The sequence below is a fragment of the Xiphophorus couchianus genome, chromosome 16, assembly GCF_001444195.1.
Source record: "Xiphophorus couchianus chromosome 16, X_couchianus-1.0, whole genome shotgun sequence".
In the NCBI taxonomy this organism is placed as follows: Eukaryota; Metazoa; Chordata; class Actinopteri; order Cyprinodontiformes; family Poeciliidae; genus Xiphophorus; species Xiphophorus couchianus.
The window spans coordinates 14225017-14246320 of record NC_040243.1 but is presented as its reverse complement, the minus strand read 5'-3'; the positions used below and the strand labels follow the sequence as shown (position 1 = coordinate 14246320).

Below are 21304 nucleotides of genomic sequence, written 5' to 3'. Positions count from 1 at the left end.
ATAAAAATTTTTTATTACTGGTTAAAAGTAAACAAGTGTAGTAATGAGTTGAGCAAAGACAAACCAGAAGAAAGACAATACTGTGGGGAATTCAGGAGAGCTGAAGAGAAATAGACACAAAATAAACACTGGAACCAAAGATTACAGCTAACAGCCCAACAAAAGAATGACTGAAAATACAGAGAAATGACAAAACTCAGAAACAAGTTATACAATATAAACAGGACACGAAGCGAGCAAGAAAACTTTTGACAGGAACTAAGATCCACAAAGAAAAGTAAAGAGGCTAAGTATTGCAACTCTAAACAGAACCTAGACAAGTGGAAGACTTAAAGTTAGCGGTTTTCAATATGGGCGTAATGGATAACCACCCAGGGCGGCATCGTGTGGGGATCAGCATGATACCCACATAATGTATATGTCAGTCCTTCTTGTTTTGCTGTGGTCAAAGATTATCCCCTGTCTCCTTCTCGGAGTAAAATAATGTGGGTAATCTCTTTGTTGCAACCAAAACAGATCAAAAGAATATCATGTTGTGTTTGAGTTTTATCTTTTGTTTGTGTAAATATAATAATTGAGTGTAAAAAAAATAATAACAAAAATAATAATTTTCTCCTGTGGGTCATTTGTGTTCAAAAGTCTGGCCATTCTGTTCATTTCTCTGTGTTTATCATTACTTTTAAGGTGTTGCCAGATTAGTTCATTCCTTTATGCTTAGTTTCTTATTTTTGTGTTGTTTTTCTTGCATATTTGTAATTCATTCCTTTGGATGTGATTGTCATGTCAGATTTGTGAGATTTTGCACTTTGGTTTCCAGATCCTTTTACTCTCAGTCTGTGTTTCCCCTGATTGGTCTGTCTGTTTCTTGTGTCACTTTACATCTCAGTATTTACATTTTGAATTTTAGTTTTGTTTCAATGTCTAATTTCCATTTGGCTCCATAACCTTTTTCTCCATTCTTTTGCTCATTGTTTGTTTTTTGTTCACACTTGATATCCTGTGTTTCATGTCTCCAGACTTGTATGCTTTTCTTTTTTCATTAAAATCATCACAACGCGTCATTCAAGTGGTTGTTTCTTGTGACTCTGCAAAACAAAAACCAAAAAAAGACTGGATGAGACAAAAAAAAACATACATGAGGTGGAACAGGGATCCTGCTGCCACCTGCTGACTGTAGGATGTAATTGTGAATAAAGAATGAGAAAGTATTTTTAAAGAACCTTAATGATGACAAAGGAATGAGATGTCAAAAATAATCACAGTTTTCACTGATGTATTAGGTTGATCTGAATTAGAACTATCTAATTAGAAACACTTGCAGAATTTAAGGAATAAATCATCTGACTCTAACTGTATTTAATGACATGTGGTACATTCCTGTAGAGATGCAACCAAAGGCACATTCTCAAAAAAGAAAAGAAAAAACATGAACATACCTTATGCATGATCAAAATGCTAAAACCTAGCATGAGGCCAATCAGAACAATGACGATGATGCGAACATAAACCACAACCAAAGAAAGACTTGATGCATCACATTTTGCCTCTCCTATAATGGTTGTTGTTGATTCCCGAGTATATCCTTGAAATTATGAACATAAAGTTATTGTTATTTTTCATGCAGGATGTTGTATGTTTATTTTTGAAATGTTATATTTTAAAGAATCTTCTCATTTAAAATATTTTACATGTCAAGTTAATTGCTTAAGTTTAGAAATCTATCATTTAAGTTAAACTTACTACATTTTTTAATTTAGTCACATCATTATTTAGAAACCTTAATAAATACATCCTGTGTATATTGATGGATGTTGCTGTACATTGCAGAAATCTGCTGCACAAAGCAAAAATACTGTCCAGCTGAACATATTAGTTGAGTTAAAATTCAGTTCGTAGAACAACATACTCACCGGTCACCATTAGAAGAACAGATCTATTACCTTTTGTTACCAGTGGATGGTAGTTGTCATCTAGTTTTGAATACACACACCAGTATGGCCCTGAGTCACTTCTATTTAAGTTTTCAATTACAATATCCACACTTGGGAATGTTCCACTTGTTTGAACTCTTTCTGCGATTCCTTTATGAAAATGTGTTTTTCTAGAGGCTCTGTTGATAACGGCAACCTCAGTCTCCTCGTTAAGGCCCATTTTCAATACCAGAAAATCTTGATCAGTATTAATTCTGCACTGGATCATAACGGATTGTCCCGACTCTCTCCAAATCACCTCTTTTGTTTCTAGGCAAAAGAACATAAAAGACAGAGTAGATCATACAGGATTGTCAAATAGCAACTAAAAAAATTGCTAAACGATTATAGTTGCTTTGAAACATATATACCTCTGTCCATAATAGTGCATAATTCTGTTTCAGCCTTACCTGTTGTGCACCAGAGACACAGGAAGATGGAGACCTTCAGCCAGGAAGAATACATGCTGACCATTACTGTTGACATGATTCAACCCAATTCTCACAGCTCAGTCTGAATGTGCTTTTGTTTTTAACCACAATGTGCACTGAACGTGACAGCTAACTGGTACACACAATCTCATGTCTTTGGCCACATATAGTGGTGAACTGTGCTTTTCACAGTGAAGCTTTCTGCACCCAGTAATTGAACGTTTACCTCATGCAAATGCTGACTTTGTAAGCTCTTACCCTTAAACTCTCATAATGCATGTCTGTAGCAAAATTACAAATTTGTCATAATATGTCATGGCAAACAAGTCTTTTTAACTCTACAGGGGGAGGAGTAAGTATGCTACCTCTTTTAGATATCCATTTAACATATTAGTGTAGTTCATGGTTGTTTAATAAAATTACACTCAATAGAGTGGTTTTATTTTTCAAAATTAAATCGCCTGATCAGTTTTTGTGTATACACCGTGTTCCAAATTATTATGCAAATTGGATTTAAGTCTCATAAAGATTACATTTTTTTGTTGTGTTATTAAATGTATAGATGGTATTGTGTGTCAGGGCTCTTTGAATCACTATCATTAATTTCAGAGAACTGGGTTGATTAGTTTGTCTGGTGAGCTCAATTAAATAAAATCTACTTAAGAAGGATGTTCCACAATATTAAGCAGGCCACAGGTTTCAAGCAATATGGAAAAGAGAAAGGATCTTTCTGCTGACGAAAATCATCATAGTGCAGTGCCGTATGACAAGGTATGAAAACATTAGATATTTAACGGAAACTGACGTGTTATCATCGTACTGTGAAGAGATTTGTGGCTGATTCAGAACAAAGATGGGTTTGTACAGATAAAGGCATAATGAGGAAGGTTTCTGTTAGACAAATTCATCGGATTAAGAGAGCAGGTGTTAAAATGCCCTTACAAAGCAGCAAACAGTTATTTGAAGCTGCTGGTGCCTCTGGAACCTCAAGGTGGAGGATCCTCCAGAGGCTTGCGGTGCATGAACCTGCTATTGGGCCGCCCCTAACCAGAGCTCACAAGCAGAAACGGTGGCAGTGGGCCCAGCCGTTCATGAAGATTAATTTTCAAACAGACTTGTTCACTGATGACTGCTGTGCAACCCTGGATGGTCCAGATGGACACAGTAGTGGATTGGTGGTGGATGGCCACCACATCCCAACACGGCTGTGACGTCAGCAAGGAGGTGGTGGAGTCATTTTATGGGTCGAAATCACGGGGAGGGAATCAATGGTCGGCCCCTTCAGAGTCCCTGAAGGTGTGAAAATGACCTCAGCAAAGCATATGGACTTTCTGACTGATCACTTTCTTTCATGGTTCAAAAAGAAGAGCCGTACCTTCAGTAGCAAAATCATCTTCATGCATGACAATGCACCATCTCATGCTGCAAGGAATACCACTGTGTCATTGGCTGCTATGGGCATAAAAGGGGAGAAACTCATGGTGTGGTCACCATCCTCCTCTGACCTCAACCCTATTGAGAACCTTTGGAGTTTCCTCAAGCAGAAGATCTGAGGGGTGAATGCAGTTCATATCAAAACAGCAGCTCTGGGAAAGTATTCTGACATCCTGCAAAGAAATTCAAGCAGAAACTTTCCATAAACTCACAAGTTCAATGGAGGCAAGAATTGTGCAGGTGATGTCAAAGAAGGGGTAACATGTCAACATGTAACTCGGTCTGTTAAGATGTTTTTGATTGAAATAGCTTTTGATTTTAGTACATGTGACCACTTACTGCTGCAGATTCAAAGAATGACCGTTTGCAGTTCTTTATAATCCTTAAAATGTTTAGAAAATCTGCTGTGCATAATAATTTGGAGCAGTGCATTTTGAGTTTTTTATTTTTGAAAAAAATACTGTTCTCATGGGGAGCTTTGTTCAGTAAAATTTGATTTATACTCTAATAGTTTATGACTTGAAAATTATACTGACCATCGTTTGCGTTGACCATTTAAGAAAAATATAGAGAAAATATCACTTGCATAATAATTTGGAACACGGTGTATTTTATGTTAAAAACAAATCTGGTCTGAAGGGTTAGCCACAGAGTTAGCAGCCAGATCTGAGACAAACAGAGCACAACCACACAGCCAGTCTGATGTTTCTATTCAAAATTTCACCCAAACCACTTTGGGTGAAATTTAAACACCCAAAGTGAATTATTTACTAATTCACTTTGGGTGAGAATTATTTAAACAAAATTCTCTCTGATTAGTTATTTAAACTTTTGCTTAGCCTCAACCTTCTAGTCCTTTTTAAATGCCCACTTTTGCAGTGTCTTTCTAAGGCTGTTGAACAAAGCAAGTTATGTCCAGCAGAACGTAATAACTGAGCTTAGATGCAGCTGGTTTAATAAAGAAAAAGAGACTCTCACCTGTCACAAAGAGCAGCACAGATCCGTCACCTTTTGTTATTTGTTGATTAAATGTTTCGCTCGTTTTTGAATACAGACACCAGTATGATCCTGTGTCATTTCCATTCAAGTTTTTAATGATGATATCCACATTGGGAAATGCTCCATAAGTCTGAACTCTTTCTGTCATTCCTTGAAGAACAATTCTTTTTTCTGTGGCTTTGTCTATACCAACAATGTCAGTTTCCTCATTGGCAGTCTCCATTTTTAAATTCAGAAAATCTTGATCAGACTCAGTCCTGCACTGGATTGTAAGGGATTGTCCAACTTTTTTCCAAACCACTCCTTTCATCTCTACACAGCAAAACCAAAAACATTGTTTCATATCCTATTTATTCCGTCATATACCTATATCAAAGAGTTTAAAATATTGACGAAATATTCCAGTAAGTTTTAAACCGCTTGTCATTGTTCATTATCACATCTGTCTTAGCTTTACCTGCTGCGCAACAGAGACAAAGGATGGTGAAGATCCTCGTCCAGGCATCAGACATCGTGACAACTGCTGTTCACAAAGTCTACTCAAATTCTTGTGCTGGAATCAGAAACGTGCTCTAATTTAACCACAGAGTCAAACAGGAACTCATGGTTGCTCGTATTTTTGGCAACACAAATACAGAGCTCTGAAAAAGTATTCTTGCTCTTTCAGATCTCTTTTTCCTTCAGACACCTAAATGAAACGTTGTCACATGTTTTCAGATCAAAGTAATTGCATTATAAGACTAAATTCGCCTAAGAAGGTCTTGCAAAGTATGGTTTCATTTACTTAGGGGGAAAAAGGCTAAATAATAAAAACGTGAATAGCTGTTTTATTAAATTATAAGTTAATTGTGAGTACCCACATTATTTTGGAAGCTGACAAAATTTTACAAGTCACGATTAAGCCTGATTTCTGCCTGACTTGCAGAACCAAAACAAAATCATAGAACATTTCAAATATAATTAAGTAGGGTTCATCAGATCTGAAAAAGCAACACATCAAGAAAATAAATAACAAATAAAAATCAGACATTGACTTCAATTACTCTGTAAAGGGTTACAGAGCCATTTCTAAGGCTTTGGGGTTCCAGTGAGTCCCAGTGAACGACATCATCCACAAATGGATACAACAAAATCATAGAACAAGCTGAAGCTTCATGGGAGTGGCGAGCCAACTACAATGACTTCAAAAGCGCATTGCTGGCTCATTTAAGAGGTCACAAAAGAACCCAGAATAGCAGCTAAAGTACTCCAGACCTCACTTGCTTTAAATAAGGTCAGTGTTCAAGATTCAACAATGAGAAAAAACACTGGATGAAGAGGGTATTCATGTGGTGTTTGACAGTGTAAAAGTGTAAAACCAACGATGACTGAAAAGAACACAAAGAAATGTCCCATTTTCTAAAAACAAAGAAACAAAACATTGATGATCTCAAAGACTTTTAGACTTAAAAACTTCAAACGTTTTGAAGTGGAAAATCAAAGTCTGGATATAAACCCAGCTGAGGTGCTGCAACATGAAGTTAAACAGGCAGCTCAGTTTAACTCCATGTCTGAAAGATGTAAAGCTAAAATTCCTCCATGATAATGTACGAGACTTATTTGCAATTCTCAGAAAACGCTCGAGTTGTCTCTTGGATGTTTACTTTTTACTTTTAGTTGAGTAAAAACTTGTTGAAGTAGTGCTACTTTTGCTTGAGTTCAATGTTTGGATACTCTACCTGTGGTTGGGGCCCCATCCAACCAAGCCAACTGGCTCTGTTTGCAATCAAAGGTGTGATGTGCTCTGATGTTGCTTTGCTGCGTTTCTATCGCCCTCTTGTGGTAGCAGAGAAGAAAATGGTCTCACACCCAAAGGTCACCCCTTCTACATTGACCTCTCATTGACTCCTTCATTATGTAGATTCACAAAGCCAAAACAAATTGAAAAGATTTTACTTTGTACTGTCACTGACTTTCAAAGTAGAGATCTCATTTTTAAAATCATCTTCTTGTCTAACATTACAATTTGAAGCATGTACTCACACGCATTATGTTGGTCTGCATTTTACGTAGTTATGTAAAATGCAGACCAACATAAAGCTAAAATCCTGCTAAAGAAAATATATATATTGTATGAATTTACCATAACAAATAAAATAAATAACCACACCTAGCAACAAAATAGCTACAGAAAAATGTCTAATGCTAAGATCTTTAGTATAAACCAAATTTGTAGCCTAGGACAATACCAAAAATAATGTGAAGCATTACGAACAGCAAATATACAGAAAAAAAAGATAATGTAATGTTAATATTGTTTTATGAAGTTTAGCATGGTGATGATGATCAGATAATTTTTTTACTTCCTCACAGATAGAAACAAAGACTCACAATTATGTGCTTACTGCACATAATACTGCTGTGAAACCCAATTCGTACAGAGTAATACGCAACATGAACAAATCATTTTAATGGTACACAATTTCATGAAGACAACAATAGTTTATAAGGTTCTCTTCGTCCTCAGGGATCAATCAGTCAATGACTGTAGCATGTGTGTCTTGTTTGGTCTCATTTCCCCCAGAGGAAAAGCAGAAACAAAAGGTCCCAGTTTATCTCATCATTTTTTTCGCCACTAGTGCTCTTCCTCCAATCTCTTCCAGTTTAGGAGGTGGGATATAAGCCACAGGGGATAGTGCAAGGAGCTTTCATGTCCCTTTGTTGCTACAGGAATAGTCCTATTCATATACCAGCCGCTGCTTTCTGTTTTACGTCCCGATGTGGGAGGCAGTACAGTTCTGAGTCTGCCAGACCAGGATGACTCCTGTCTTGCTCACAGAAAGGCCAGGAAATTAACGAAAAACAGGACAAGAATGATGAATCTCACTGTTTTTTTTTTTTATTTTTTATGACCAACGGTTATTCTGCAGGCCGTCTGAATAAACCTCCTCCACTGAATAGTTGCAGAGTCAGTGCACATGACTAAATGGTGGTATCAATTAACAGACTGTTTGCACATCACTCAGAGATGACTCACCTCATTTCCCCACTCGACTTCCCATGCTCACGCCTCCTCTTCCTCCTCGGAGACCTCCGGTTGGCCTCATCTGGACTGCACATGGACTAATGGAACCGTCGATCAATTAAATAGCAAACGAGCGAGTGCTGCTTAAACACATGTCACACACACGCAGCGGATAAATAACTCAGGTTGTGGCGGGGTGGGGGGAGGAAAATGATAATCTCCCATCTTTGCGGAAAGATTAGTCGGATAATCAAAGCGGATAGACAACAGAGTCTGGCTCCAAACTGATTAGCTGCTGGCCAGAACAAAAGAGCAAAGCTTAACGTTACAGTGCATTCAGAAAGTATTTACACCCATTTTGGAACGCACAAGCGAAACTGCAAATGTAAGTTAGATTTAATTTAGGGATCACATAGTAGAAGGGGTCTGAATTAAAATTCACAACAAACGTTTGGTAAAAATCCTTTTTTTCCCCCTCCCACTTTACAGGTATGTGCTATTTTGCTTTAATCGTTAAGATAAAATCCCAATAAAATGCAGTTGGACATTATTAGCTGATGTAATGTGAACATGTTAATTAAGACTGCTTTTGCAAACAAAAATGTCTTGAACTAGGATAAGTACTAAAAAAATCACTTTAAGAACTTTTAATGTAAAATATATGCAAAATGTCCGCAGTATGTGTAACTTTGCATATTACTGAATTTAATTTGCCATCTAAATAGTAAAAATGAACAAAACATTTAAAAAAAAACCTGTCAGTAAATCTCAAGTCTCTTTAGTTTATCTGTTTTGGTCATATGTGCATCAGAAGGTTGTAGCAGCAGCAGATATTTAGACCAACTCTTCAGGGCACAGGACTTTCCCTGTTGACACAACGCTGGCTGCAAACAAGCTTTCATTGAGTGCAATAAAACATCCTGGCCTTTCTCCAGGGCAGGAAGTTCTTTTCCTGATCTGAGTGACCCGTGCATGCCTTTTCTGGCAAAAAAAAAAAAAAAAATGGCTGAAACACACTGCTGCTGCACAGCACTAAGCAGCTCAAGGGTTGGGCCTGAAGGAGTTTCTGTAGCTGACGAGTAGGTAAGACACAAAGCAACCATGTAATTTAAAAGCCTAGAATATTTTTCTTGCTTTGTCAGTAGCCACAAACCCCAATGTCTTTTAGTGGGATTGTATTTGATGGAGCAACACAAAGTGGCACATAGTTGTAACATAGAAGATAAATCATGTTGGTATTCAGTGCTACTGAGTCAATATTTTGTAGAATCACTTCTTCTTCTTCTTTTAGGGCATGTCTTCATGCTGCCCAATCCTGGAAAAGTAGCTTATTCTCAAGTGGGGCTGAACAGAAAGCATTTGTGAACATTCATTTAAGTCATTGCACAGATTGTGAATGGAATTTTAGTCTGAATTTTGACAGGACCATACTAAAACTCTTAAGTCTCAACTGGTTTTATGCTCTGTATTCAGCTTGCTATGCTGCCCCTTTTAAACAAGAAAATGCCCATGACTGGGGAATATGTGTTCAGGGTTTCCCACCTCATGGACCAAAAATCAACAACAAAAAGTTCTTATTGAAACAGTATCCTCTTTTACTCCTTAAAGGTATCCCCCACATGGCTTATGTGAAGGTTTAAACAAAACTCTCCCATAATGAACATCTGTTTGGACTAAACAATTAATAGTTTTCTTGCTAACATATTCTTTCTCCTGAGCTGCAGATCACTGCAGCTTCTTTATATGCCTCAGCTTTTATTTCCAACATGTCTCCTATCAAGTTTGATGTTTTAAGTACATATACATATACATACAGGCGAGTGGGTCCTTTAGAAGAGAGGTGCTGTGTCCATTTTTCTAAAGAGGGTTTTAAGATCTTCAGCTCTGCAGTTAAGCTCCATAATGAGTAATCTGAAGAGGAGGATCTGCCTCAGAGACTATACGGTTTACAGTAAGGAGCTCAGACTTATAAAAACAATACACCTCCATCTAGGTGATAAACGTAATCTAAAAGCAAGAACTTAAGAGTTAAGTGGTTGTGCAATCAGTCAAGCTAAGCATCAATTATGTTTGTTTTTTTATAATAAAAAAAATGAGCAGAAAATGGGAAAATACTTTTTTTTTGACAAAGTATGATTTCAACCTTTGTGTTCCTACTGATATTTACCTTGAGCCCAAAACCAAATAAGGAATCATTTTCCACGTTTTGTTTAAACCCCCCCAACCTTATCAAAAGGCAACACTCATCTTGACACAGAAACGCTCTGGAAGCCAAATATCCAGCTTGTGAGGTCATAAAAATATTTCTTTTTCTCATTTTGACACAGGTCACTGCAGCAGTCATTCTTGTTACTTCAGCTGGGCAGATTTCCAGACTGGAGTCTGTCTTCTCTCTCCACAGCTGCCACCACAAGGCTTCATTTCAGCACACATAAATATTAAGAGGCTCTTTGCTTCTGGACATTTATGCAGATGGAAACTGAAGAGGAGAGAATTAACAGTCGTCTTGCATACACCACGTCTAGACTGGGTGATCAGCAACGACATTTCGTCTGGAAACAGTTCCTACAGTTTTTCCTCATACCAAGTTAGAAAGAAGGAAACCCAGCAGATGCAATTTCATATGAATCTTTATTGTGTTTAGAAATCCACACATCAAATCTTTTTTAGGTTTTTTTTGTTTTACCATTTACAACAGAGGAAGGAATGAGGGACAAGCTAAAATCATGTCATGCCTTTCCCAGCAGGCGCGATGCACTACAGGATGGGCTGAAATGGGAGGGGTGTGGGAGATACATAAAGTGCTTTTGTCAACAGTTTTCTTCTTTCAATAGAAAAAAAGGATCAAACAAAAGGTTTGAGGGTGGAGTGAGAGGACATGAGAGTCCGTGGACGTGACGGCACGGGAAGGAGGAGGACAAGAAGAGACAGTGACATGTTGATGAGGAGGAAGACAGTGGTGGGGGGTGTTTTTATCTTCAAAAAATTTAAAACAAGAGTGATTGAATGAAAAAAAATATATATATAAAAAAAGAAAACAAAGAAAAAGGAGTTGTCTCAACCCAGGATGAGGCTGGATTTGCCACCAGGAGGGTTTCTCCGACCGCCTGCGGCAGCGTTGGCGCCTCCCGACGGGTCAGGGGCCTGTGATGTCTCCTTCTGCTCGGGCTCCTCCAGCTCCCCCTCCACATATTCAGGGCTCTCTACAGATACAGCAACAATAAGAAACCACAGGGTGCTTAAGTTTAACTGAATCTGACCACAGACTGCTAATTGGATTACAGCAGATATAATTTAGATCAGCGGCTGAAGATGTGCTCCAGACATTCATATGAAACCACAGCTGGTCTACCACTGCTGCTGCATTGTGGCAGAAGGATGTACTGGTTTTGTAATGGGCAGCTGATATGAGTAGATCAGTACCGACTAACCAGAAGCTGACCTTTAGGGTCAATTCATGATCATCAATGCACATTAAATGTTCAAAAATCAAAAGGTGTTAACATGAAGCAGCAGACAGAAAATTTCTGAAAAACAAAAGGAGCATTGATGGTTGATTTATCTGAAACTGAAGAGTTCAATCAAAAACACAAAACAATAGGCTTAGTTATTTGCGAGGAATCAAACTTATTTTTGTTTAGAGTGTGACTCCGGAGGCCAGCTGGTTGGTCAACAACAGAGCTGACCCAGAAATAAGCATAAATAAGAGTGTTTGTGTGTGAGCAGCTTTGCCTAAGCGTACATGCAAACCATGTTGAGGCCTTGAGATCCTTTTTATCTGACGTGCTGCTGCTTTTCCACAGTAGGCACCAAGCATGGTGTAAAAGTACAGGCACACCTTGCTAAAATAAAATATCAAAAAGTTGATGGATTGCAACAATTCAATTCTAAAAGTGAAGCTTATTCTTTAGATTTCTTGCACACAGTGACATATTTAAAGCATTTTTTAATCAATTTGAATGGCTTTTAGGTTGATACAGAAATGCTACGTTATGGTGGATACAATTAGTGTCTTGAGTTATTGACAGTCTACAGAAAAATTGTAAGCCAGTATATGGTCACTTCAAAAGTAGTTGAATAATTAGAGACTGTATTCAAGTATGTTAATGGAAGGTTGAGTGGAAGGATAAAATGTCAAGGGGATGAAGAAAGACACCAGAGTCAGCAATGCAGATTAGCTGACAGGTTGGAGAGCCTCTCTTTACCCAGTTGTAGCACTCTGCTGGTAAGCTAGCAGAAAGAAGGCTAACATTAATATTCTCATGTTTGCAAAACAAATGAACAAAAGACTTTCCAACTAAATTGTTGGAGATATTTCCAGTTTTGAAAGAGAAAGACTACCAGTGTGGAAACTGAAGAAGCTCCGTGTCAAAGTAATGCTAATCTGAAGCTACATTAGCGGCCGGTCTTAAGCAACAGAACGCTTAGCTTATCAATATAAATTAAAACTGCATAATTCTGTGCACAATAAAAATGCTTAATTCATTTACTACTAAATTTAGCAGGTATTCACTCCCAATTATTTAATTAAAATCTATTAAACAAATCTGATTTCTGGTATAGATGACTTTATTGTGCTGAATCCATCTTTAATTTATGCACTACTATGAGTTATGGTTGCTTTTCTGATTAAACTAAAAGCAATTAGTTTCTGTTCTGCATTTCTGAGTAAGTACGTGTGAAATTTCTATTTATCCTATTATACCATGAGATTCCTATAACAGTCCATGTCTAGTAAACACTGTTTGTCATCACTTTTATCGATCTGAAAAGCAGAACAGACTTGAGGCCTGACAGGGGAAGGGCAATAGAAGCAGCTGTGACAACTGTATTCGTTCTAAGTTAAGGGGCCCTTCGCCACAGACAGCAGGACTGCACTGCGCGGTGAGTGCGGACGCAGATGTTCTGATATTTGACCTTTCTAAACGTGTCCGTCTTGTCTGCTCTGAGTCATGGCTTCCTGCTAGCATACGGTTCAACCACCAAAACAGGAGTTGGATTGTGTTCAGAAACTGAAATTCGCTGCCAACATAAACGCAGAGGAAATGCTTCACATAAAGGCAACAAAAGTAGCTTTAGTTTCAATATTTTCATTCAAACCAGGCTGCAGACCCCTGTTATTATCGGAGGAGCCAGCCACTCAGTTCAAATCTTGCACCTGGTGATTAATGAAAAGCTTTTCATGCTAAGTGAAGCCTGCCATCAAAAAACAGCTGCTTGACTCCAGATCGCCGTGCCATCATGACAGGAACAAACCACATCAAAGAGATCATGTGTTGTTGACTCAGAAAGGGAGAAGTTGAATCCTGTTTTTGTTTTGTTTTTTTCCCCTAGTGAAGACGAGACAACTCTCCACAAGCTGATATTGAAGGGGCAGGAAGAGTAGAATTACCTGGTCTGTTTTCGTACACCATGGAGCCTTTCACTGAGTAATCCAAGTCATGCCCTGCTGTTTAGTCACAATCATCCTGTGACAGACACTTAAAGGATTTGTTTTTGTAAAAACAGCTGAGGAAGTCAGGGTACTTACCATCGTTTGCTTGATCCTGGCCGTTCTCACCCTAAAATGTCAGAAAAAGAAGGGACAATAGTATCAAACTGGTTATCAATACATGACAATATGCTCTGTTTTGTTTATTTATTATTATTTGTTTGTTTAAACCCAACATTAACTGGGAGCTGATGGTTTGTGAATTGATTGTGTCTTGGTGTCTGCTCCTTATTTTGAAATGATTTAACTATAATATAATGAAAATGTAGCGAAATAGTGGAGCAGTTGGTAGCAATGTTGCCTTACAGTAAGACGGCCCCGAGTTTGAATCCCAGCCTGAACTCTTTCTGCATGTTCTCCCTTTGCCTGGTGCTCTTGCTACTTCCCTCTGTCTCTCTAAATTGTCCCTAGGTGGGAGTTTGTGATTGCATGGTTGTATGTCTCTATAGCTATGTTTCTGTCCAACTTTTATGAGAATTTTAAGCAAAGAAGAGGAAAAGGAAATGTAAATTATGCATGTTTTCATCTGGTTTGAAGCAAATCGACCAGTAATTTTGTCAGATGTTGACTCTACGAATGACTGTAATAAGATGCAGAGGCTGCAAACTTGCATGAAGCACAAATCTCCAAAAATTAACAAAGTTCATTGCTGCTACAGTAAAAGTAACAACTCAGGAAGCCAGAATACAACAAACAATGAAAACAATGTATCCTTTTTCTTCCACTTCACAATCAAGCTCCACTTTCTCCTGGTTTATCATGCAAAATCTCCATAAACGTTCGAGCTGCTTATAACATGACAAAGAACCTTTGAACACAATGGGTTAAGTTTGGCATATTTACATGGCCGACTGATTAATGTGCATTTTCCTTTTTAAATAAAATAAGTGTGAAAAAATTTCTAGGACTATGAATACTTTTGCAAGACGTTCTGAATTTTGTCACCCTTTTATTTTATTTTCTTGGAGGGATTTTGTTTCAGTATGTCTTCACTCGGACTGCTCTATTAAGAAATTCTTTCCATGTCTGACAGCGAGGACTCTGTGTGAAAAACCAAACCTCTGCTGGGATTACAAATGTCAGCGCATATTTATCTGAAAACGTGGATTAGTTTCAAAAAGACAAATTAAGCCACCCGTTCCGACTACATTTTCCACTGAAATAGATTTTTATCTGTGATCCCCGGGCCCAAATAGGCTCCTGCTCTGTTGTGGAAACAGAGAATAATCGCTGGAAACGACGGGTACCTCTCGTCTTTGGTTCCAGATCATGGCGGCTCCAGAGTTGTGGATGGTGGTCAGCTCTGGCTGGGGGTTCTTGGGGAAGAGGAGAGGCTGCTGGACCCTCCTGAGGGGGGCTGAGGGCTCCCCGCACAGGGTTCCGGTAGGAGCCCCAGCTGGATGTTGAAAGAAGAAAAAAAAAAAAAAAAAAACACGACTTAAAACTGTGAGGGAAACATCCAGATTAGCACTTCTGCTGAAGCTAGACAGGAAACACAAACACGGCTTTAAAGCAGCAGATTCATACCATATGCGACTAATCCAATTAGCAACAAAGCCAAACCAGGACTAGACATGTCCAGCTCATAAGGCTGCACTTCCCTCAGCAAGTCTCATCAACTCAGCTTTGATGGAAAAAACATCAGCTTTACAAGAGCATCCGACTGAAATACCTCACGCTGGAAATCGCTGGGAACCGACAAGGAAACATCACCAAATCTGAAATGCAGTGGAAGGCGTCCAGACAGACAACCCGAGCGCCAAGACCCACATAACCTCGTGTAGTGCCTGCAAAGAGGGCGTTAAAACCCCCGTATTGGCCCGCTGTGGAGCGACAGGCGGTGCTACCCGAGGCCACATAAGGCCACCACTATCATCCAGAGGTCTGGGGAGGCGACAAGCTGTCTTTGTGATGACGAGAAACGTCGGCTGCCGGAGAGCCAGACGAGAGGCCGCCGCTGCTGTTGTTGTTAATGGAGTAAAGTGCATCATCACAAAGAGTGTATACCTCGACAAGGGGCTCGTTCATAACTCAATATTTCTGAGCCCGATCAGTTAACTGCCCGTTGGGCAACAAATGTGAAGCATGAGAGGATTAAACTGAAGAGATTGATGGATTATACGAAACAGAGCATCCTGCTTAACTTTATGGATCTCATGGGTCCGAGGCATAAACGCATGAAAGCAGGGAGACAGGAAAGGCAATTGTGTGGTTGCTGCTCGTCTTCGTTTCCTCTCTTATTAAGAGTGCGCTTATCATGTGGGCAGAAGCTGAGGGCTCTTAAACATACCAACCAGCTCTGGAGTTATAAAACGCTAAAACACTAACCATTACCGTGCCGAACACGAAGAGTCGCTTAGGTAGAAGTGAACCATCAAACCTATGCAACTCTCATTAAATGACTTCCTCTTCCTTCTTTCCCTTTATCATTCAATTTAAGACACAGGAAGTTATGGGAAATTAATTACCAATTATAAGTGCTGGGGTAAGTGACACTCCTGCTCCATAACTTGCATTTAATCAATAAACCAATAGAAAGCTTCTTGTGAAGTTTTTTAAAAACAAACTGGATGGCTTTTCCCCCCCTCATTGTTGAAAAAGATTGGAGCACTTCTGCAGCTTCTTCCTGACTGGCTGTAATATGGCTCCAGATGGCGGAGACATATCCAGGCCTTATAAAACGCACATTTGATTATTTACCATGGAATCCACACAGCGCTGCACGCCAGATAAATGAGCGTTCACACAGAAGCCTCGCAGACTGAGAACGGTGCTTGTAAACCGAGCAGTAAGTTACCATAACCCCCGAATAAAATCAACATCCTCCTCCTCCTGCTCCTCTCCTTCTTCCAGTTGTATGCGCTAAAGTGGGGCAAGTCTGAGGAGCTCTTCTAAACTTGACACGGCCCCAAGTGAAACAATGCAGGCAGGAAAAGGCTTTACTGTAATCAGCTGCAAGCTGTCTAAGACGAAAAGGAGCGATTTTAGGTCAGATTCTTGTTTGTGCCCAGAAAATTCTGGAAATTTCACTTTTGTCAAGACTGAATTTTTCTTTCTCTCCCTCAAACAACCATTATCTGGAAAAAAGCACGGAAACCTTCGCATGCTGAGCAGTGAATAATGACGGAAACTTTCCAGGCTTTCAAACCACTCTCAAAGGCATAAACGTCAAATCACATTTAAGCCTCCGTGGCTGAAAGTTTGCAGTGACCTTGAGCGTTCTCGGCGCCCTTTGCTGCCTTATTACCCTCTGCTGCATTCACTTCCCTTCTCCATGTGCAAGGCCATGCTTTTCACCAAGTGATACAGTTTTCCTGTCTTTCCACTGCAGGCTCTGATCTACAGTCTTTATTTAACAAAGCCTAGCTTCAAATTACCCTGGTGCCAGCACTCCAGGGCTCTTCGGCTGCAACAAATGTGGGAAACTCCCTCTGATGAGCAAAATGAGCCTTCAGTCTGCATCTTACAGTACCTAGCAAAACTATATTTTCCCCTTGACTTTTTTACAGCCAAAACTTGATGCATTTTACTTGAATTTTATGGGATAGACCAACACAAAGAAGTGCACAACAATAAATAGGAAGGTAAATGATAACAAATTTAATTAATAATTTTTTTTAACACAATAAAAATCTGGTACATTAATATTCAGATAATTTTACTCTAGTGCCCCAAAATAAAGTCTGGCAACTTTTAGAAGTCACTAGATAAACAAACAGACTTAAACTATCCGCCATTTAATCTCTGTATGATTTGTTTAGCAGTCTTAGAGGTTTTCTAGAGAACAGTCAACAAACAGCTTCATAAAAACTGAAGAGTACAGCTTACAGGTCAGGGAGAAATCTGTAGAGACATGTGTAGCAGAGTTAGGTTATAACAGCTGATCTTTGAACGTCTCAAAGCACTGTTCAATCAATCACCACACACACACAAAAAAAAACATGGAACAAACAAATTTACACAGGATCATCTACTTAAGCCAACATCCCAGGCTACGACTCAGTGCAAATATTTAGAGGAGCAGCCAAGAGAAGCACGGTAATGCTGGTGGAGCTGCAGAGGTCCATAGCTCAAGTGAAAGAACCAACAGACATGAGAGCCATTAGTTCTATATTGTGCAAATTTTGCCTTTATTAAATAGTGGCAAGAGAAAAGAAACATAAGAAGACCCGTTTCAAACTTGCCACAAGCCGTGTAAGAGACATTGCAAATGTGGGAGACCAAAACTGCATGTTTTCACCAACATGCAAAATGTTGAAGTATTAAAACTAACACAATAGATCACCCTGAACACATCAGTGAAACATGGTGGTGGGGAGATCATGCTGTGGGGATGATTTTCTTCAGCAGGTACAGGGAAGCAAGTCAAAGGTAGAGGGGAAGACAGCTGGAGATATGGGCTAATCCGTTCAAGGCAACAAGGGACTTCAGGTTTACCTTCCAGCAGGAAAACAATTCATAATGAAATGAGTCAAAATGTTGAAGTCTAGACTTAATTGACGTTCACAAACTCTGTTCATCCTATCTCCCTGAGTTTGTTTTGCTAAGAAGAATGTGTAAATATTTGAGTCTCTACATGCAAAGACATACCAAATATTTATCTGCAGCTGTAATTGTATCTATTGGTGGTTCTACTAAAAAAAAAATAAAAAATGACTCAAAGGGTCTGAAAACATACATGACACATTTTCCAGATTTTATTTGCGGATATACTTTGGTGTCAGTTCTTTTCACTTCACAATAATGCACTACTTTGTGTTGATCTATCATGTCACATACATTGTAGTTCGTGGTTATAATTTGACAAAAATATTCATTTCAAGGGCTATCAGCACATTTGTAAGACACTGTATTTGCTCCCACATCTTTGTTTAAGATGCATGCAAAACTAGAGCGATGGTTGATCAACTTACTTGGTGGATTGTTTCTTCGATGAGCATGGGGGTCATCGGGTTCTGCAAAGATGCTAGAGGCCATCTTGTTCTTGCGTTGGGGGGTTGAGTTTTCATCTGAGCCGAGAGAGAAGTTGGACTCCCCACCAGGCGGCCGTAGTACCCTTGGGAATTAAAAACAAGACTGTAAAAATAGTCTGACGGAAGGCCGTAACATCTCAAACAAAAAACCAGCTGTGCAAAAATCAATGACTCAATAAACAAATAAAACATGGAGGATGCTCAGAGTCCCCCCATACCCTTTCATAAGAATACCAAACACAGAGAGCAACCAATGAGTTTAAGCTGCGGCTGTCAGCCGCTCAGTCAGTCAGTCACAATCTCTGCCCTGCAGCTGACTCCGCTTGCCTTTAATCGCAGACTTAGCAAGCTAGCAGTAGCCTCATCTTACTACAGATTCCTTTGCACTGACACAAAATGTGTAGTTCATCGTTATTAAAAAGAGATTTACCCAAATTTTGTGTATCTGTTGGATCAAACCCCAAGAACAAAAGGCAATAGTTGAAGGTTGAGGAATTATAGGAAATCTATGCGTTCAATAAATGAGAAAAAGCAATGGTCACTTTTCAGAGACGCCTTCAAAGTTTACTGTGACAGTTGGGGTGGATGAGAGATACCAATCTGCTTGCACAGCCCATGTCGGACCCCTCCCTCTTTTTTTTAAGCAAACTCTCCTCTCCTTAAAGTCCCTGAAGCCACCAGCTGACACACAGAGCAGCTGTCCAAAAGGCCAAGCAGGCAGATGGAAACCCAACAAACACCTCACCTCCTCAAACCATACAAAGGAGATCAACTAGAGTCATGGCTGCACGCCACTCCTCACTGAATTTCCCTCCCCCCCCCCCTTTTTTTTCGTCCCTCACACACACTGCTGTGACAATAATGCCTAAACCAGACTTTACCTCCAGGCCAAAAGAGGATGAGCTCATGGTTTCCACATGGATTGTGATGAGAGGGGAGAAAGCTGTTAGCAGCATGGCAGATGACCCCACCCTAGACCCAAACTGCAAATAATATCAATAAAATAATCAACTGCTTGAGAGCAAGAGGGCAATTTCGTGAGCAAATGCAGGAACTCCACAGCTAAAGATGGTATCTCTGATAAGGTAGGGGTAGGAGGGTCTTTGATGGCCTACAAAGATTAGATCTCTCCTCTTTGTTAAACTCTCTGCCCTGTGGGACATTTTTTGGACACACAGCCACAGAAATGACCAGCGGATTGTAAAAAAAAAAAAAAAAAGGGGGCTTTAGAGACCAAAAGCAAAGAGCTAAGATAAGATTTACAGGCTTAGTTAGCCCCCACTCAAGTCCCTGCATCACCCAAAAGCAGCTTGCAGTCTCAGAGCCCACCCCAGACAAGTATACTCTCAAAATTATTGACAAAATTATGATAAATATATGGACCCTGAAGCCATAGAAAAGTAAAGAAAGGTAGCAACTCTTTTTACTGCAGAGGGGGAGGAATGCATCCAGACATGCATCACTTACAGGAAAAGAATGCCTGCATGCTTTAAGGATGAGGTGTTTCTTTTCTAAAAGAGAAAACTTTATTTTTTTCACAAAAAAAGCACACATTCATAAACAAAGATTTAGAAAAAATAGCTATCAAGAATAAATTATGTATTTTTCTTCCACTTAGATCACATCAAAGACAAAGATATGCAGACAAAAAGTCTAGTCAGTCACATGCTCCGACTTTAGCAGTCAAAATACACCATTAAGAATGTGAAAAAAATACAAAAGGCAAAAAAAAAAAAAACACTGTAGTTTCAAACAACAACACATTTAGGAATTAGAGAAATTTTAGCTGAAACTTCAAAACAAACAGATTTTAAAAAAGGCTTGTTCACTTCTTCAAACGAAAGCGAAAAATCTCGCTTTTCTTTCTTTTTTTTAAGTCCAGCTCTCATGCCCAACGCCTACACAGCAGGCTAACCAAACTAACTTATGGTGGCTAAAGGGTATGGTGCTTCTGCGACCCAATAAGATTAACTCAATTAGCAAGTCTATGTGACAGTTTAGCTCAATCCAGTTATATCCTTCACCACCACCACTAGCGGGCTGCCCTTTAAACGAAGCCAGAAAAGAGGCGTCTGCTAGCCGAACGGTTTCTCCCCACATCCCACTCCTTTTGTTCCTCCATGGAAGATATTCAACTGCCCCTTTTTTGGTTTATGTCTTTTTTTTTTTTTTTTTTACCTGGAACTGCTTTTAGAACCGGGGTCTAACCCTTGAAACGTGGTGGTCGTCGTCATCTTCGAGGAGCTGCTTCAATGTCTTGGCGGGTTATAAGCAGTAGTCAAACTAATAAAAAAAAAAAGAAGAAATCCTCCTCGTTGCCCGCAGAGAAGCGAAGGGATGTAGACTCCACCCGAGACTGAAAAAACATACGACTAGCAGATCCGCTGTTTCTGCGGTGCCAGGCGTTCAGAACCAGCCCACCAATCAAATTCCGCGCTCTGATTGGATGTGAAAGCGCAGTACTTCACTCTCATTGGATAAGAGGTGCAACGGTCAAACCTCTTGATGGTGGCAAGCGTCAGTGACCAGGCAGCCCACATCCCTCAGGCCATATTCTATATCCACGTTTCTCAAACTCTGGTACAAGTGCCAGTTGGTGGTACTTAGGCTGTCTTTAGGGTGTGTATTTATGCTATTAGTAATTCTTTGCAAAGCATATACTGCATAGAAACAGAGTTTTTCAAGCTGAGTTGACCATTTGAAACTTCGACAAACTTTATTTTGGAAAGATTAAATCTATGCAGTTCAATGGATTGTCAAAAATAATCTATGTTGGACTCCAAATTGTGCCCCAAAAGAGAACAGGGTTCTTGAAATTAACTGTGGGTGTGATGAAAGAACACACAATGCATATAGGGGGTGTGCCCCCCCCCATACCCCTAGAGTAAACATTGTGCCATGTCAATGTCATTGTAGAATATGATACATTTGAATGTACTTCCATGAAGTTGTTTTAGTCAAGAATATACTAAAATATGTATTTCCCTCAACCATAACTCTAA

At 39.4% G+C, this 21304-nt stretch overlaps 2 protein-coding genes across 2 annotated transcripts; both read right to left on the bottom strand.

Annotated features, from left to right (window-relative positions):
• Window positions 1–731: 731 nt before the first annotated feature.
• LOC114159575 (uncharacterized) lies at window positions 732–5369 on the bottom strand. The gene is made up of 5 exons (XM_028041547.1): window positions 5292–5369; window positions 4814–5146; window positions 1911–2240; window positions 1437–1582; window positions 732–1085 (listed from the first exon to the last, which is right to left on the bottom strand). The coding sequence occupies exons 1-5, from the start codon at window positions 5344–5346 to the stop codon at window positions 1059–1061; spliced, it is 891 nt and encodes a 296-aa protein (XP_027897348.1). The 5' UTR covers window positions 5347–5369; the 3' UTR covers window positions 732–1058.
• A 5081-nt stretch (window positions 5370–10450) lies between these two features.
• Window positions 10451–20687, bottom strand: LOC114159723 (jupiter microtubule associated homolog 1). Its single transcript, XM_028041807.1, has 5 exons — window positions 20481–20687; window positions 18243–18385; window positions 14577–14725; window positions 13369–13399; window positions 10451–11041 (listed from the first exon to the last, which is right to left on the bottom strand). The coding sequence occupies exons 1-5, from the start codon at window positions 20534–20536 to the stop codon at window positions 10896–10898; spliced, it is 525 nt and encodes a 174-aa protein (XP_027897608.1). The 5' UTR covers window positions 20537–20687; the 3' UTR covers window positions 10451–10895.
• Between the last annotated feature and the right edge of the window lie 617 nt (window positions 20688–21304).

Bases quoted from the DNA above. Each gene is read 5' to 3' on its own strand.
- LOC114159575 (XM_028041547.1), bottom strand. From the start codon at position 5,346: ATGTCTGATGCCTGGACGAGGATCTTCACCATCCTTTGTCTCTGTTGC. The intron at 2,241-4,813 runs GTGAGAGTCTCT...TCTTTTGCCTAG, and splicing joins TGTGCTGCTCTTTGTGACAG to AAACAAAAGAGGTGATTTGG. The intron at 1,086-1,436 runs GTATGTTCATGT...TTTGTTTTGCAG, and splicing joins GCATTTTGATCATGCATAAG to AGTCACAAGAAACAACCACT.
- LOC114159723 (XM_028041807.1), bottom strand. From the start codon at position 20,536: ATGACGACGACCACCACGTTTCAAGGGTTAGACCCCGGTTCTAAAAGC. The intron at 14,726-18,242 runs GTAAGTTGATCA...TTCAACATCCAG, and splicing joins TCGAAGAAACAATCCACCAA to CTGGGGCTCCTACCGGAACC. The intron at 13,400-14,576 runs GTACCCGTCGTT...CTGACATTTTAG, and splicing joins TCTGGAACCAAAGACGAGAG to GGTGAGAACGGCCAGGATCA.